This window comes from Netta rufina (assembly GCF_964035555.1).
Source record: "Netta rufina genome assembly, chromosome: 2".
Taxonomy (NCBI): Eukaryota; Metazoa; Chordata; class Aves; order Anseriformes; family Anatidae; genus Netta; species Netta rufina.
Window position 1 is genome coordinate 94,239,759 of NC_140124.1, and position 17,488 is coordinate 94,257,246.

Below are 17,488 nucleotides of genomic sequence, written 5' to 3' on the forward strand. Positions count from 1 at the left end.
GCCCCCCAACCTTGCAAAGCGTGTAAACCCAGCGGGTATTTGTATACATCGAGATAAGCACAAACCCCAGCATTAGCAATACTGGAACCATCCGCAGCTCTGTGGTGAGTGACACGAGAGTGGCACGATACTGAAAACAACCCAGCTCTGGCACTAATACCCAAAGTAGTGATTCTGCATATCCTCCAGCGAGCCCTTTAGGAAAATAAGGAAGAGGCAAGCAAAACAAATTGTTGATACTTCGTTCAATCCATTTTAAACCAGAGGCGATCTTCCAATAGGTCGGGCTAAGAGAAGAAGGACAGAAGCCAGGCAGGGGTTTTGCATGGATCTTCCTATGCAGAAGGGAGGATGTGCATGCAGCGTTTTGGGGTTCGGGTGACCCCTCGGCGCTTTGGGGCGCTGGCTTCACCCTGGCAGTACCAAGGGGTGCCCAGCTCCAACACCTCGATGCCTGGGGTGGATGCCTGGGGTGGATGCCTGTGCACACCAGCCCCCGACAGCCCCTCCTGCCCCCCGGGGAGGGCAGCAGGTGGGTGCCCGGCCCCTCGGGGCGCTCTCCCGAGCAGGGCCCGGCGGCTGCGGGCGGAGCCCCCCGGGTGGGGGTGAAGCGTGCGCCCCTACCTGGCCGCCTGCATCAGCGGGCTCCAGCCGTAGTGGTTCCTGCTCTGCACCGAGGCCCCCTTCCGCAGCAGGAACCGCACCAGCTGCTCGTGGCCGCCCGCCGCGGCGAACTGCAGCCCGGTGTTGCCGGCCTCGTCGGTGCAATCCACGGGGACGGGGACGGCGGCGGCTGCTGCCGGGACCGCGACCGGCACCGGGGTGGCGACGACCCCTGCCGCCGCCGCCGCTGCTTCTCCGCGGGGCTCCGCTGGCTCCTCGCTGCCGCAGGCGGAGGCGGCCGCCGGCTCGGCGCTGCCGCCGGGCAGCCCCAGCAGGCGCCGGGCGGTCTCGCAGTCGCCCTGCTCGCAGGCACGGAGGAAGAGCTGCACCTGGGGGGGCACCCCGCACTCCCCCATCGGCGGTGGCAGCGGGGGCACCGGCACCGAGCCCCGGCCGGCCCGGCCGCCCCCGGCCCTCGGCGGCCGTTGTGAAGGCGGCGGGGAGGAGGGGAGGAGGCCGGCGGGAGGAGGGCCTGCGCCGGCCCCTCACGGCGGCGGCGCTGCCGCCGGCCCCCGCGCCATCTTCGCGCTGCTGCCACACAAAGAGGCGGCCCCGGCCATCGCCGCTGCCCGCGGGGCGCTGGGGCTGGCAGCGGCGCTTTCCTGCCCTCCCTCCTCCTCCTTCACAGACTGCTTCGATACAGTTGTGCGCTACAGAGCACAGTCGTTGCCCAACTAATCTCTCCTTGCACCCCAGTAGCGCCCAGCAGCTGGTCTCTGAGCATAAAACTCCGATTTTTGTTTCTAAGTCTCCCCTCTATACCTTCAGCCTCCTAGGTAGCCTGGCACCCTTTCCAGCTTGCATTGATTTACAACAGCTAAACTGAGAAAAAAAAATGAAGCTCTGGTGAAACAACTCCCGAACCACACTTAACTGGTTAACTTAATATGGTGTCATCCCCCTATAACTTCTGTAACTTCCACCAGGTTGGTCTCTATTAAAGCTCATCACTTCAAGGGCAGAACACAGCACTTGTTATAATGGTGGAGGTTTGGGGAAGAGAGAATTAGGAGATGCTATGGGGCCAGGTGTCACTAAAATGAAGCCATCCACTGGTTTTAGTCAGAGGCACCCATACTTTCCATGTTACATGGATTTCGTCCTCTGATCCACTGGTAAATCCAGATCACGGGACCATCACAGCAAAGGGCCTAACAAGCTGCACTTCAAGAAAGACTCCAGAAAAAAAGTACTGACTGTGTAAGGCCACTTATACCCATCCTCTGAGAGAGTACTGCTCACAGCAGGGAAAAAAATGACTTACACCTTTGGAAATTTATCCTCACAGAGACAATAGGACAAATTCCTAGACAGGGTAAATAGTGATGCTTCCTCCATTATAGATATACATTAAACAATGTAAAACATGTATTTTTGTATTCTGTTTAAAAAAAAAAATCCATAAGCACAAAGGTGTTTATGCTGGCCATCAGCAGAAGCAAGATATGTGGCTAGGCAAACTGTTGGTCTAGCCAATAAAACCACTCTCAACACTACAGAAGTGTGAGGAACTCACCATGATGAATAAAACTGGATGGTGTAATTAATTTCATGCAAGATTTCAGAGCTTGGAAGAAAGGAATCACAAGAATGATTAATGCAATACATTATTCAGGATTCAAGAAAACTGGGTCATACTTACCATATCAAAGTGCAAGCTTGGATACAGTCAAATTAGTGACAGGATCTCTCCAGTTAACTTTTTGAGATAAGCTGCTGAATGTGTTGATCATACAGGTTTATGTTATGTAGCTGATGATCAGGCTATCAAATTCTACTAATGGTTTGAAACTCCAGACAAACATATCACAAATATAATTAGAAACCTAGCAGCAAAAGATGCAACTCTTCTTTGAAGAAACTCATAAGCAACAGGAGATGTTTGTTGGGGTTTACAAAATAAAAGAGGAAATTCTTTATGCTAAATTCTGCTGTTGTTATCTGATGAACATTGCTATCTTCAGTCATTTCTTCTAGGCATTTATAGAGGTGTGATCACACAGTGATTTCTGTCGCTGATAGGAATCAGGTAATAATCAGATCTCTTCTGAAATGAATAAAGTGCTATCAAATATTCTTACAGTGATGCATTACCAAGTGCTCTGGGAAACGCACAATTTAGTTTCTTCAGCAATGAAAGAACAGCCTAAATCTTTTGAACTGGTCATTGGAGTAGGAGAATGGAGAAAGCTTAGGATAGAAGAGAATATTGGAGAAAACAAAACCAAGGCTCTCAAGTACACATTGTGCATTGGTGGTTTGGAAGGCATCTGCGTCTGGTTTGTCCAGTCACTGAAAAACACATTGCTTTTCACATGGAATTCCTTCATGCCACCAATGTGCTCATTTGGATAAGTGGGTGTTGGATTTCAATGAGGACAAAAAGATGAGAAAAGTGCAAGGAAAAGAGCAGGCACATCAAGGAAGCAGAACAGATGAGTCAAGAACAGGCATGTGAGGCCAACACTTGTGAACCTTTTCCAACAGAAGTCCCCATTGTGAGTGATATCTAAACACCAGCAGGGAGATAAATGAGCCAATATAAGCTTTATTAAAGCTACTTAAAATACAATCTAACATAAAGGAAATAAACTTAGAGCCATTGTTCTGCAAGAGATGGAGCTCCTCATTTGCAAAACAAAACCCAGGAAGCCATTAGGGCATGTAATGCACCAGTGGAGCTAGTAAAATAACTATAATATGGCAAGCGTGCAGTGATGTAGAACTACAAATTGCCCAGATAACATGACAGAAAATGTGGTTGCTTTTACAGTAGTACTAGCGTATAATACAAATGGGCATGTCCTCACACCATGATACCTGAGCAAATTTCTACCTCATGTATCATTCAGGGTCACGCAATATGGAAGTCTGCAGAATTAAAAAATTAAAAAAGACTGCATCATAAAAAATGTCTCAGAAAGGACAAAATGCAAATAGTCAATGAATCTGTTCAAAAAAAAAAAAAAATCCAGAAAACTGCAGATAGCTGACTCAGTCATAATCTTCATTATGAGTCTGGGGATGATGGCACCTCAAATCCCCAAATATGATGGCTTTATTTTTATGGCAATTCAAGGAATAAAAGGCTTATTTTCTTCTGAAAGATCTTACTGATGTGAATCACAAGAAATTCATACTTCTGAGAAAAAAAAAAAACTGAAAGTTTTAGCATCTGTCTTGTGTGAAGATACTCATCTCTTACTAAAAAAGGTTGACCTATATTAGAAATGTCATCAGAGAAAAGAAGATACTTCTCCAGTATCATGAGACTCATAAATGTTAACTTTGGTCCTTTCAGACACAGAAGCAGAAACAACCTTGAAAAATTTACTAAAAAAAATGGTATGGGATGGATGGTACAGTATGGGATGACTACGGCTAATTCCACCACTCAGTTTCTCCTTGAGTCCTTGGATCAGAATTTTAATCATGACATACATATAACAGGTCTCCACTTTGTCTTCTATAACCAGCTGCTGTAACTTTGTAATTACTTCACTTACATGTTTCTGAATATGCCACATTTTTCATCAAACTTTCAACAATTGTTTGGAATCCAGTTTTTCAATTTACTGTGCCCCACAAGAATTTATGAAAAATCCACTCATAAAAATTTCAAAGAAAAATCCAAATGCAATAGACCTCAAAGAGTCCCTTCGATAGCACGTCCTGTCATACCATATTCTGTGCGTAGAACTGCAGTTTTGTTCCAGTAGTTTTTGATACTCAAGCTTACAAGCCAAGACTTCCTTTATGTGTAGGATCTTTTCTAGTGTCTACAGTCAACACTTTCTATTTAAAAAAGGAAATGCGTGTATGAACAACGCATACCCATAGCAAACAATATACTGAATGATGCCTTTGGCATGCACATCCTTATTATCTGTAAGCTATCCTGGCTTGCACATGGTCATTTGAACAAAGTATTTTAGATATGTTTGTGTGTATGTGTATGTATACATATATATGTCTACGTATATACATGTACATGTATGTACCTATACACATACTGTGTTCTGCAAACCAGTACAGGTGAGGTCTTGTACAAGCAGCATCCACCAAATCAGTCTGTTTTTATTGGCTTGTCAGTATCAGAATTACACAGCATTCATTCTTCAGTCTGGTACGAGATGCCTGAAATAGCTGATGGTTTCTATCTCACTCATCAAGTCTGTGTTTTTAACTTTTTAGGCCTCCATACCCGCTGTTTTTCCTCCTGTTTAAATTCCTGATATGATCTGCCTCTGCCTGCTCATTACACAGTCAGGCTCTTTCCTGACATAGAGGCTACCCTGTAAAATTGGGATTCCTGCTGCAGCACAAAGGACCTCAGCACCCAGAACAAATTTGCACAGACCTGAAGCTGGGAAAGTAGCACCCATCCCATCCCATGTTTTGCCTGCACTATGAAATGCACGAAATAATGACACTTTCAAGATATAAATATTAATAAAAATATCCGTGGCACTGGTCAAAAAAATTGAATGAAATAACATTTAAAAAAAGACAGGCACACTTGTCCTGGCAAAGGAGAGAATAAGCTGCCAAGGTGGGAGTTGGGGGGAGCAGTTTCTTTGCAGGGCAATGCTGCGTTGTGCCCAGTTAAAGCGACTGTGAACAATGACACATCACCGACCCACAGCTCTTGCCAATGTATGTTTGATAACTCGACTTAATCTTCTTCTCCGTGAACAAATTTCCTATCTGTCTGCAATGTATCTGTACACCATACTACTCTGATAATTTCCCCCCCCCCTTTTTTTTTTCTTTTTGAGAACACCTTAGCATTGGTTGTTACTAAAACTAGAAGTATTACTCTGAAGCATGATACATGGTATTTTTTCCCCAGAAAGTATGAATTTAGGGAGCTATTTGAACTTTGAGTTTATTCAAAATGTAGTCTCTATCTGCTCATACATCTCCAAACCCCACTTCCACTCTGTAATTTTGCTTTGACTAAAAGTACAGATCTAACAAAAAAAAAAAAAAAAAAAATCTTGTAAAAAGAAAACTTTGGATGAGGGAAGTTTTAAAGCATTGGCAAAATTTAATAACTCTATTTTTTTTCTGTACTGCATATCATCACTATAAAGGAAGAAGAATAACCACTAATACTAATGCACATGTAAAATAATTCACCTTATCTTAGTACTTTAAATTTTCATTGTCTGTAGACAAATTCCTTCAACAAGCTCATGTATTTTATATAAACCAAATATTGTCTGCAACTTAAATGAATATTCCACTGAGCAATAGATACACTCTTACTTTCAGCTATTATATTTATTCTAATATAAATTCTTATGGACAACTACATGCTGTAGTTTTCTCTTACTGTTTTTTAGTTTTATCTCTGACTGCTTTTTGAAAGGTTTAGTCAATATTTTGTTTCTTCCTGTATTGTGAAAAAATACTATTACACTTTTTAAAAATAAACTTTTCAAATGTATTATTCCACTGACCTTCTGTTTTGACAATTGAGGGTATATTAGATCTTCCTGATAAGCAATTATAGATTTTATATTACTTGTACGGTTACTCTACTTACTTATAACTGAAAATGCTGAAGTAACTGAATTTACATCTCACTATTCTTACAAATCTTGAAAAAAAAATCTCAAAACCAATTGTTTTGTTATTAAATCTGAAAAAGTCGATAGAATTTCTGAAAAGTAACTTTTCCATTAAAATGCTGTTGCAAGCTTTGTAGATAGTAGGAAACTCTTATTAATGCTCTATTTTTTTTTTTTTCTTCTGGGGCTTATTTTTACACTCAGAGCAGAGGTTTTCCCTAAGTCTTTACACCTTGGGTATTTTAGCCAGAAATTTCAGTCTCCCCATTTTAATTAAACTGTACAAACTCTAAAAAAGGCTAAGATAAAGTGTCTTTGACTTCACTTTTTTTTTGTGTATCTCATCCAGATTCATTTCTGAATGCAACTGATTTATTTTCAATCATTTTTTTGCATTAGCACTGTTATTGTACTTTCTCTTGCTGAGTTTCCTCAGATTTATGTGCTTGGACATCATCCCTCAGGGAACTGCTTTTTATTAGCATTACTTCCAAACCTCACTGCAATGATGATCATGGAAAACCTTCCCAGCTACTAGGCTTAATGGTGTTATTACTACTGAGAGCCGACCACAAGGCAGGGCAGCATGCTTCTGATAGTGTCCTACCTGCTGTCACCTTTTCTACTGCTGTGAAAGGTAGGTTAACAGCTAGGTTAACACTAGGATTAGGTTAACAGTTGGACTTGATGATCTTAGAGGTCTTTTCCAACCTCAGTGATTCTATGACTCCATGAAAGAAAGCTGATGGTCTCCTCCTACCTTTGTTTCAAGTCCTTTCTTCCTATTCTGGTTATCTACTTCAACAATCTTGTCTGACCTCATCCTGCTTACAGGATGCCTCTTGCAGTATTTTCACATCTTCGGTTTCCCATTTTTTCACCCCAAACTTGTTTTAGTGATGTAATCATATTCTTGTGCACCCTCTGTATTGTTCTAATACGTAAAATTAACCTCTGCAGCAGAATACTCCTGTTTTCTTTCCCACTGTCCTTAGTAAAATCTCAGCCCTGAATTTTGCTCTTTACATGTTCTGAATTTCCCCCAATAATTCCTTTTGGGAAGAACTCTTCCTTCGATTCATTCCAAGAAAGCCTTGTTTGGTTCCTCATGCGTAATATTTGTTACCATCTTCTAAGTAATTTAGAGTCTCTTACAAAGGGAGAAACCAAGACTATTTGTTCCAAACAACCAAACCTATGCCCACAGCATGCACCAGAAATGTCACCTGCATCTTTAGGGTTTGCCCCTCCACCATCCTAGTTTCCAACTAGGGAAACCCCTGCTTATAAACTCAATACAAAGGATGCCAGTTGAGCTTCCTTTATTCAGGAAGGCTGACAAGCAACAAGGCAATGTAATCAATCAAGGGACATGCAGTTACTAGTGCCACCCAACTCTTTAGCTAGACACAGCTTCCTGTGTGTATTAGAATATACAATGTATCCAGCATGTTGGTATTTAAAAGTTGGCTGCAAAGCATCTTTACATACACATACATTGTTATTATTAATTGTTTTATTGCAACATGTAAATATAATTTGAAACTAGATTTTATGTATATATAGTTATCTATAATAGACAACTGTATTGCTGGATAAGAACCTATTATGTTATATCTATACACACACACACTCATCATCAAATCCACCAAAACTCCTTGATTGATTGATTGATTGATTTTTTCCAGCATCAGGGTGACTTGTTATTATTCAGCAACCTTCTGTCCAGAGCAAGGCCTCCAGAATAGTTGGCTGCCTCTGTGTTTGTTGTTCCATGTACTATTTGTTAGCCTCAAAAATCAGAAATAGCTCATAACCGCATGCTATGACCCTGTCTGGTAGTGACCAGGCTTTTCCCTTTGCTTAGTGTCAGCACTGTTTTCATTCACTCCTCAGCAGTGCTGGTGAGCACACCTAACACTGCTGCATCCCTCTGGGCATGGCCAGAGTCCTCGGCTGGGTTGAGCTTGATAGGCCTCCAAAAGCAGAGGACAAACACCTCTTTGTGAAAGGCACAGTGCAAATAACACCTCAAAAACAGAGTTTCAGCTGCCTGCTGCTCTTGAGAGAGAAACTGCATCAGCTGTATTACGCCTTATTTGTTTTCAACAGCAAAACCACAAATTTTCATGTGATCGCATGGCCTCAGGAGCTTAAGTTTAAACAAAGAGGGCTAAATGCCATTAAGGGGTAAAATGAAAAAGCCGAATGGATGTTGAGTATTAAATAAATTCAAAGCTCAGACTAAGTGCCGTGGTTGTTTTATTCCATGGGTCTGTCACCTCATGGGATGGGCTGCCTGATATCTGGATAGTGAGTTCGGGACTTCACTTGTCTTCCGGATTTCTATCTATGAGGTCACGTTAGAAGACTTTGTTTTTCAACACAGTGCACTGCTTTCTCCAGTGAAAAAAGAGCTTGTCGTTAACTCCCACAGCTTCTTGGCCCATTTTCCGTTCATTTTTGTCAAATCACGTGCTGCTCTGGAGGCAGCGGAGCTGACGAAGCCTGGTTTCCAACAGGCTTCTTTCCTTCCACCCCAAAGCTCTTCCTAGTCCCTCTAGGCACTAAATGTCCCTCGTCACCCTCCTGGAAGCCTTGGGGCCAACCTGGTGATCCCCATGAGCCAAAGCTGCTCGCTGTGCCCATGGTAGCCCTGTGCCAGTCTAACTTTCCCTCACCGGGGGCACCTACACGTGTCCACCACACAGCTTTGGGGTGACCACATCCCCTCCCCACACCCCAGCAAGGTTCACCCTACACCCGCAGCGCCTCGACCAAGCAGCACGGGGCCTATCCCCACCGCTCCCTCCCTACCCCTCACAGCCCCTGGAGCCAGCGGGGGCTCTGGGTGCGGATGTCGGTGCCGGGCCGGGTTGCTCCGAGCCGTGCCCCGCGGGCTGTGCCGGCGGCGGGGCGGGCAGGAGGGAGGAGCCGCGGCAGAGGAGCCGGGCGGGTTTCCTGGCGAAGCCGAGGGGTGTGGGGGGGGGGAAACAGGCGCCGGCTGCGCTGCGTGGCCGGTGCAGGTTGGCGAGAAGTTATTGCCGAGCTCCCCCGGGGCGAGGCGTGCCCGTGTCCGCCTCCGTGTCCGGGAGAGGCGGCTCCTCCCGCCGCAAGCCCGCTCGGCATGGCCGGCCGCCTCGGCCGCGGCGTGTGCCGGGGCAAGCGGGGCCGGGGGTCCCGCGGCGGGGGCGCGCTGCTGGCGCTGGGGCTGCTGGCCGCCCTCGGCTTCCTCGCCTGGCGCCGTGCTCCCCCCCAGCCCCGCCGCGGCGACCCCTCGCCCCCGCCGCCGCCCGCCGACGAAGCCTCGCTGCGGAAGCCCGTGTACGCCAAGCCCGGGCCGGAGCCGGGGGCGCTGGGCGAGCTGGGCCGGGCGGTGCGGCTGGAGCTGAGCCCGGCCGAGAAGCGGCGGCAGGAGGAGAGCATCCGGCGGCACCAGATCAACATCTACCTGAGCGACCGCATCTCGCTGCACCGCCGCCTGCCCGAGCGCTGGCACCCGCTGTGAGTACCCGGGGGGTACCTCGTGGCTCTTCCCTCCTCGCTAAACTGCTTTAAAACCGCAGCTTTCACTCGTGGGCTTGAAGCCGTCGATGCTTTTCCTTCTGCTCGGCGTAAAAAGGCGCCCGGTGCAGGTGCGGGTGTGACTCGGAGAAGCCAAGTCCCCCCGCTAGCCCCAGCAGCCTGGTGCCAGCCCCGGAGCGCAGTGCTTCTTCTGTTGCTGTCCCCTGGGCAGGTCACCGCAGCCAGCACGCTTTTTTCCAACCCCTCCCAGCCCTGCAAACATCGTACTTCCCAGAATTATGCCTTGCACAGCACTCCAGGCGCTGATGCCGTGCAGGATGAAGCTGGCTGTTTGATCACCAAGCAGGCTCAGATGCAGACTTAGCAGGATTCATGTGCTGTTGTGTCCTGTAGAAATGCCCCGAGATGCATAATGCTCTTCTGAACTGGTACTTTCCGTGTTCCTCAATGGTCAATTGTTGGGACAATTCACCAGAGATAATGGTATCAGAACTTTAAAAATAAGAGTTAGATACTATTCAATGGTCCTAGTTGGCAGACAACGCTTTGGTGTGGTCGTGAAGCTGGTGCTGCACAGCAAGTTGGGCTATGTGGTCAGTTCTGGCCCGATGCAAACACTCTGCTCAGTGGTTTGGAGGTACTCTGTTCGTTGGTTTGCTGGTGCACCATCGGGGGCAGCCAGCTGGGAAGAAAAATGGTCTAAAACTACATATTGACCAGTTGTATGTGCTTTCAGCCAAAGAGGACAAAGCCATGGTTGCTACCAGCCCCTCCAAGTCCTTTCCCCTTGGCTTCTGCCAGTTTATTTCCTTGCAGCGGGCTTGTGTGGTTGCAAGGAGCTGTGGAAGGAGCAGGGCTTTGCCTCCACCATACCTTCTCTTCGTGTCAGTGTGTCCTGGCTGGTAGCTCACCCAATTCTAGCTACAAGTGCTCAATCTAAGACATGAATCTTATAGTAGCTCTTAAAAAATCACAGTGCGAATGCAAGGCATTTTTATCATAAACGTAAGCCTGGTGGTAGGCTTGTTTTTCTTAGTTAGGTTTTTACCCTCCCTTTAGAAGCAGTCTTATGATTATAAGCTAGAAAGGACCACTTTAGTTGCGTTCCTACAGGAAAAATTTAAATCATTGTAACAAATTGCTTTGGACTCCTGCCATTTCTCTCAGACAGGATGTTGGAGGAAATGGAAGATCACAGTTGTTGAGCAGGGGACATTGTAAATAAAGGGGGGAGATTCCTGAAGTGAAAGCAGTGTAAGTAGACAGATAAATCGTGCTACAATAACGCATCCTTTTTGGTTTTAATACTTCAATGTTGAAATGACAAAATCTATCCAAACTAAAGGATTGCAAAGCGTCAGTGATGTAATCTCAGAGATAATTGTCATCTGAAGATAGGGCTGTATTGTACTTCTTTAGTATCTGCTGGTACAGGGAAGTTCTTCATGCCTTTCTGCACAGTTAAATACATTATGGCAGAAATGTCACAGAACATGTATCCAACTCACACAGCAAATGTAAAAAAAAAAAAAAAAATTCCCCAAAGACAATTTTGCAATAATGTTTCCCCTTTCTTAAGAGGGAAGACTGTGTAAGAGATCTAAGTCAAAAAAAAAAAAAAAAAGGTACTAAAAAAGGTATCTACAAGCCTGTACCAACCAAAAAATCATTATACTTCAATGTAACATTAGAGGCTATATGGATATGTCAAGTCTAGGAAATACCTGGTTTACTTGTTTATTTTCAGGTTGGTAATGCTGGACCAGCCAGTTCAGTTCAGCATTTCATGATCTTTAATGCACATTGGGCCGTTGGGAGAGGATGGAAGGAAATACGAAGTAATGGTAGACTTCATCTGTTCCTAAAAATGATGCAAAAGGTACATTTTTAGATGTGATCAATGATACTATTCTGGTACCTAATGACGGGAAAGTGACAGATACACCACTTTTTAGTGGTGCTCTGGAGGACAGGAAGAGAGCTGTGTACTGGTAAAACTTGGACCTCTTCCAAGCTTGTTGTTTAGAAACTGCGGTAAGGAATAGAATCAGTTGCACGTAGATAGATGTGGCCTACTGAGAAGGAGTTGGCCTGGCTTTTGTCAGGCATGACATGTCTCAAACCTATTGGAGTTCTTCGAAAAACAATAGAATTATGTGGATAAGAAGGCACAGTGTGTTGGCATTTTCGGAGCCTTTTGATGAGTTCCTTAAACAGGTGTGAAATAAGGTGGAAATTCCTTAATTATACATACCTGGATAAAAACTGGGAAGCAGTCGCTTAATTTTTTTTTGTAGTGAAGAAGATTGCTGGTAATGTTCCACAGAAATCTTGCAGGACCCAGTGCTGTTCAGCTTATGGGAAGGCTCCTCTAATGAAATGACTAATGTGCAGCTCTTCAGCCTGGAAGACAAGCTACTGAGGGGTGCCTCTTGCTGAGCCACTGCAGTGCTAGGTTGGTGCATGAAGTGGGTGAAGCAAATCAAGCCACCTCCTTGCTCCAAGAATCTGTTTGCTGTAAAGTATAAGGAAGTGCAGGATGTCCAGGAAGTCCAGGAAGAGAAGGACGACAGTCTGAGTTTAGCCCCCAAAATAATGTAGTGTTTTACTACAAATTCTGTACAGATGTTATGCACTGTATTACAAAGTTTGATCAACATTATATATTTTTCCTACTAATATTCTTGGAGATGTAAATGTTCAGAAGATCTTTGTTACTTGTTCTCACTGACCACCATAACGTGTTATTCTGAGAACTGGTCGTGTTTCTCTAGATTTACAGATCTAGAGTATTTGACAACTTCTATAGTTTCCTTTAGATGGTTGCTGCTTCCTTTAACTGTCGTAACTTGAAGTCAGCCTCTGATAATACTATGTTTCCTCACACAGAAACTTTTTGGTCTTATTCGTGGCTAGAACTCTGTGCATATATGTATTATATACATAAAAAATCAAACCATAAAAATACTCTGTATAAAATATGGATAAGAATGAATGTTTTACCAGGAAATTACCAAATGATACAGTTTGTGAAAGGCTGGGAGTGAAATATGTCACAGGATCACAGAGTAAGTGAGGTTGGATTAAATCTCAGGGGTTTCTGGTCCAGAATCCTCAAAGTAGGGCAACTTCAGTGTTATTGCTGCAGGCTTTCCTTGACTGATCAAATTCAGAAAGTCTTGAAGGATGGGTACCCAGCAGCCTCTCCAGGTACCTCTTTCAGGGCCACCGTGAATTTTTTTCCCAGTCGTCACATCCTCTAGAAGTACCAGATTTTCTTCCCAAAATCTTCCGTTTATACACGTGTGAGCAACAACAAGCAAGCATCCTGTCAACCACTGACTTTCTGAGGGCCCTACTGGGGCTGATGCCCTGCAAGTGCTGCATGAGATGCTCAGGTATGTGCATTTCGGGTGTTGGTGCTTCTCAGCATCCCCTCCCCAGCAGCACAGCCCCATCCTCTCCTGACGAGCTGGTCGTAAGGTCTGTGGGACTGCACAGCCCTGGGGTCTCTTGGACAGTCTTGTACCATGTGTGAGAAAGACATCTCCAGTCTTTCTGCTTGGGGTCTTTTCAGCTAAGGACTGTGCCCAAGTGTTTTTCCTGATTTTAGGGGTTCTACCTCTTTTTGGGGTGTGTGTGTGGAGGAAAGGTATATTCTTCACAATAGGTGTGCGTTGCCCATTTATTCAGGGATGGTTTCCGTAACATCATACCAGCCTCCTTTTGGCTCTCTCTAGTTATAGGAGGAGCAAGGCAGGGAGAGGTGCTTTCATGCTGACTCAGTATTTTTCACATACTCGGCATTTCATGCTGTCTTTTTCATGGTGGAAGCCCGAATCAGCCCTTTGGGCCTCATTTCACTCATGCTGGCAAGCAAACAGAGTTGCAAGTCTTTTCTGTTTTCTCTTACCTGGCAAGTGATATCGGGTCACCACAGAACCCCCCCCCCCCTCCAAACACTGAATCTGGTCTGCTTAATCATTAACAGCTGTAGAAAGTCTTAGAGGTTCGTTCTTTAATTCTAGATAATTTTCTGTGGTTTGGAGAGAGGGCTTGCTTAAATATATGTACATATGTCTTTAAATGTATATGTGCTTAAATACACACAGAGTTTAGTTCCTCTATCACCATCATTATTTATGCCTGTAGTAGTATTTCTTTTGCGGGGTGTTGTCCTTGAGTTCAGAGCAGCAGACTTCTGCTAAGATTTTCCTGACTTTCAAAACTGCTTTTTCCACCTATTCCCGGATTTGAGTGCGAGTCACTTACCGCTCCTCTTGGTCCCATGTTGTGTTTTGTTTGCTGGATTAGAAAAACCAAACTACATAGTCTGCTCATCTGGCATTATCTCACTAGCAAATTCCCTGAGCAACCTTCGAGACTGGTTTTGCTCCACGCTAAGAATGACAGCACCTCGTTTCAATGGGTGGGTGGCTCCTGCCGGGAGTTTCACCTGCTGCCGTGCTGCAGGAAATGGTGCTGCAGCCGGGGGTTTCCTCTCCAGCGCCCAGGCTTCACCGTGAGCTCCTCATTTTGTTTTCAGATAGCAGGTAAAAAACAGTAGTGACTTCTGCCAAGGAGTCCACTTTCACCATAAGTGCTGTGCTTATCTGCAGAAGTTTGAACTTGACTGTGGGTTTATTGGCTATGCCCATGCTTTACAGCTGAGCAGAGTCCAAACCAGACCACGCTTCCCTACTCAAGAGCAAACGTTTTGCGTAAAACACTTGCAGTTGTATACACTTTCAGTATCTTCACAACACTGTGGTTTAGGTTTTTAATTCGCTTGTTTTTGTTTTTCTGAGCTTTTCTGGAAGGGATGATTGGTTATGAGCAACTACATTAATCATGATACCCTGTAGTCATTACTTTATTAATTTGCAGGGTTGTTCACTTGCGTAAATATACTTTAGACCCACAACTCAGAGTGTAACTGGGCCTCCTCATTCCTTCCTCCTGCAGTTAAGTAGAGAAGTAATACATCTGCAGCATTATTTTCTTTTTTTAAATAACCAGGCTTGTACTTTGTAGCAGTACAAATACAACAGTGCTTCCACATGCGCTTTGGTACTTTGGGATATCTTACTATTTTTGAGATGCTGCTTTCTAGCTTCCATAAAAAATGTGTTGCTTGTCTTTGTCATTATGCCTCTGTTCAATGTTCATCCTCCAGCATCTTCAAGCAGAGCTCACAGTGTTATTTTGTGGTCACTTTTCTTTATGTTTTTTTTTTTTTTTTTTTTTGCAGAGATCCTCAGCTTCCCCTGACCTCTAGATGACTGTTTGGTTTCAGTTGGTTTCATTTTAATGTGACATAGTTCCCAGATCAGTGACAGTAAAGCACAAAGTGTTTTTTTTTTTCCCCGAACAATGCTTTCACTATACACAGGTGTCTCTAAGGACCAGGTGCATCTGCACCCTGCCGTTACTGATGGTTGCAATAACTTTCAGTTACCGTATTACTTTGCAAAATTTTTTTCTTGTCCTGAGTCAAATTACTCACTTGAAAGTAAATTTTTGAATGTAGGTGTAGGAAAGCATATAGTTTGGTACAAAATGTTAAGTGCCTCACTGATTTGAAAGAAGACTGCAAATGTGGATAGCCATTTGAGCAAATGGCAACACTGCTTTACATCTGCAAAATAAATTAAAAAACAAACAAACATTGTTTCCCAATGGCCACGTGCAGAAATGCTTTCCAGAAGCTGGGCTAGGTAGGAACACCTATAGTCTTTTTATAACATTACAGAATTAGGAGGATCTATAGATTTAAAAAAAAAAAAAAAAAAAAAAAAAAAAAAAAAAAGGTGAATATTAGGATATGGATTTATAGATTATTTTTTTTTCTTAATACATCTTAAATCTGTTTTAAAGAGGTTTGTATTTTTCTTCAAAATTCTTCACTAATATTTACTTCTATATCAGAAGACTTACTAGCTTTCTTCCTTGCATCTTACGGTGTTTTTATAGCAGCCCTTTATGACCTGAAATCCCAAATCGGTGTTTGGAAGTCTTACCTTTTCAAGACCTTATTGCCACCGGTGAAATGAGACTTTAAAATAATTTGGAAAACTGCTCCATAATCTAGCTAGCCTCACTTTTCAAAGACTTGATCACGTTACAGTCTCGTAGACCATTCTGCCCTGGGGAGGGAATCTTTCCTATCATGATTTATTCCCCCAGATGCATGTTTAATAGCATGGATCCGGACTGTGGCTTCCTGCTGAGGCAGAGGGGAGTGAGTGGCAAAAGGTACAGCTGGCATCTCTCCAACTTGCCCTGCTGACGCCTTGGCCCTGATAACTTGGCCATCCTGGCAGTTAATCAGGAGCTTGCCACTAATCTGATTTACTAAGCAGAGCAAGGCACACCTTCTGTAAACATCAACACCTTTTTCTGCAATATCTGAGCACTGTGCAGTGTGGAGGTGTGCAAAATCAGGCGCAGTCTTTGCATTCCTTGCTCAGATAAGGCTTTAAGGCTTTTAATTTTTAAGCAGAATTGATGCTTATTTCAAGGTACTCTCAGCTGAGAAAATATATAAGAATGAAAAGTTGGGTGGTGTTTGGAGGAGATAAGAACAACTTTATTTATCATATCCTTTAACTGCATTGAAAATGTTGCACTTGCTTACCTTGGTTTGGGTTTTGATGCAATAGGGCTGTGTGGCTTTTAACTCAAACACTGGGAATTATGCATAGATTGTTTTCTCACAGTGAGGAGCGAGGAAGGCCTTTTCAAACACCAATTCATCCTGGAGCAGGTAGTACAGCCTTGGTAACTGCAGGTTGGCTCAGAAAGCAAGGCTGAAAACTCTGTCATGCTTCTGAGCTTGGGATGCACACGGCTGGCTAAGGGAAGGCACAGCTTTGGGAGAGTGGGACAAGGAGGTGTTTTCTCTTGGCAGTCCCTCACATTGGTACCTCTGTGGTTTACAGGGTGGAGAAGGTGAAATTGGATTCAGATGGGTTCAAATTAGGAAGAGGAAAGGCACTTGTGTGTTAAACTGGTGTGCCACTGCCTGCCCTCACAAGCCCGGTCCCTGACCTACTGGGTCAAACCCAGCCCAAAGAAATGTCTAGCTCTGCTGGCTGGGTGACACTGTGACGACGCATATGTGGCATGTCACGTACCATGGTTGCATAAATCATGTTAAATCAGATATGGCAATGGCACGTATGGCACGTACTCTTTTGAACTTCATGAGAATCTTGAGCTTGCATATGGTTTTGGATGTTTATATTGAAAATTAAAAAAAAAAATCGCAGCAGTCTTGAACAGTTGTATTGTGGTAGATTGCTAAGAATAGCTGGAACCTATTGATTTTCACTACAGACTTTTTTCATTAAAATGTTAAAGGCTGTTACTTCTAAAAGAGATGTATATCTTTACAAAATACTAAATTATTTGTGAGCAGATTGTGTCCTTAACAGATCTCTGAAAACTCAGTTTCATATTTTTTGTTCTTAAAATACAAGTAGCTGGGCAGGTAGAACATAAAATTTGGGTATTAAAAATGTATTTTCTCCTGCCACGTTGCTGTTAGAGCTGTGGTGGAAGTCTTGCAGAGAAGTATGTCAGCAGCCATTCTTTATGAACTCGTGGCAGTGTGCCCAGTCTACACACGTCCATGCTCTCTCTCCCGGCGTATAGATACGCATCTCTGAGTGAAACAGCTCTTTAAAATGAAATAAATTGAGTGATTACGCTAATTGACACAA

General features: G+C 44.1%; 2 protein-coding genes across 2 annotated transcripts in view; one reads left to right on the top strand and one right to left on the bottom strand.

The window, feature by feature from the left end:
- The window catches only part of ANKS6 (ankyrin repeat and sterile alpha motif domain containing 6), a gene marked incomplete at its 5' end in the record, with an annotated part of 43,795 nt that extends 42,776 nt beyond the window's left edge, over window positions 1–1,019 (bottom strand). Inside the window, one exon of the mRNA XM_084282723.1 lies at window positions 625–1,019. Coding sequence (XP_084138849.1) covers window positions 625–1,019 — 395 coding nt within the window. The remainder of the gene's footprint in view (window positions 1–624) is intronic.
- An 8,347-nt stretch (window positions 1,020–9,366) lies between these two features.
- The window catches only part of GALNT12 (polypeptide N-acetylgalactosaminyltransferase 12), a gene marked incomplete at its 5' end in the record, with an annotated part of 45,256 nt that continues 37,134 nt past the window's right edge, over window positions 9,367–17,488 (top strand). Inside the window, one exon of the mRNA XM_084282955.1 lies at window positions 9,367–9,743. Within this exon, the coding sequence (XP_084139081.1) occupies window positions 9,367–9,743 (377 nt within the window). The remainder of the gene's footprint in view (window positions 9,744–17,488) is intronic.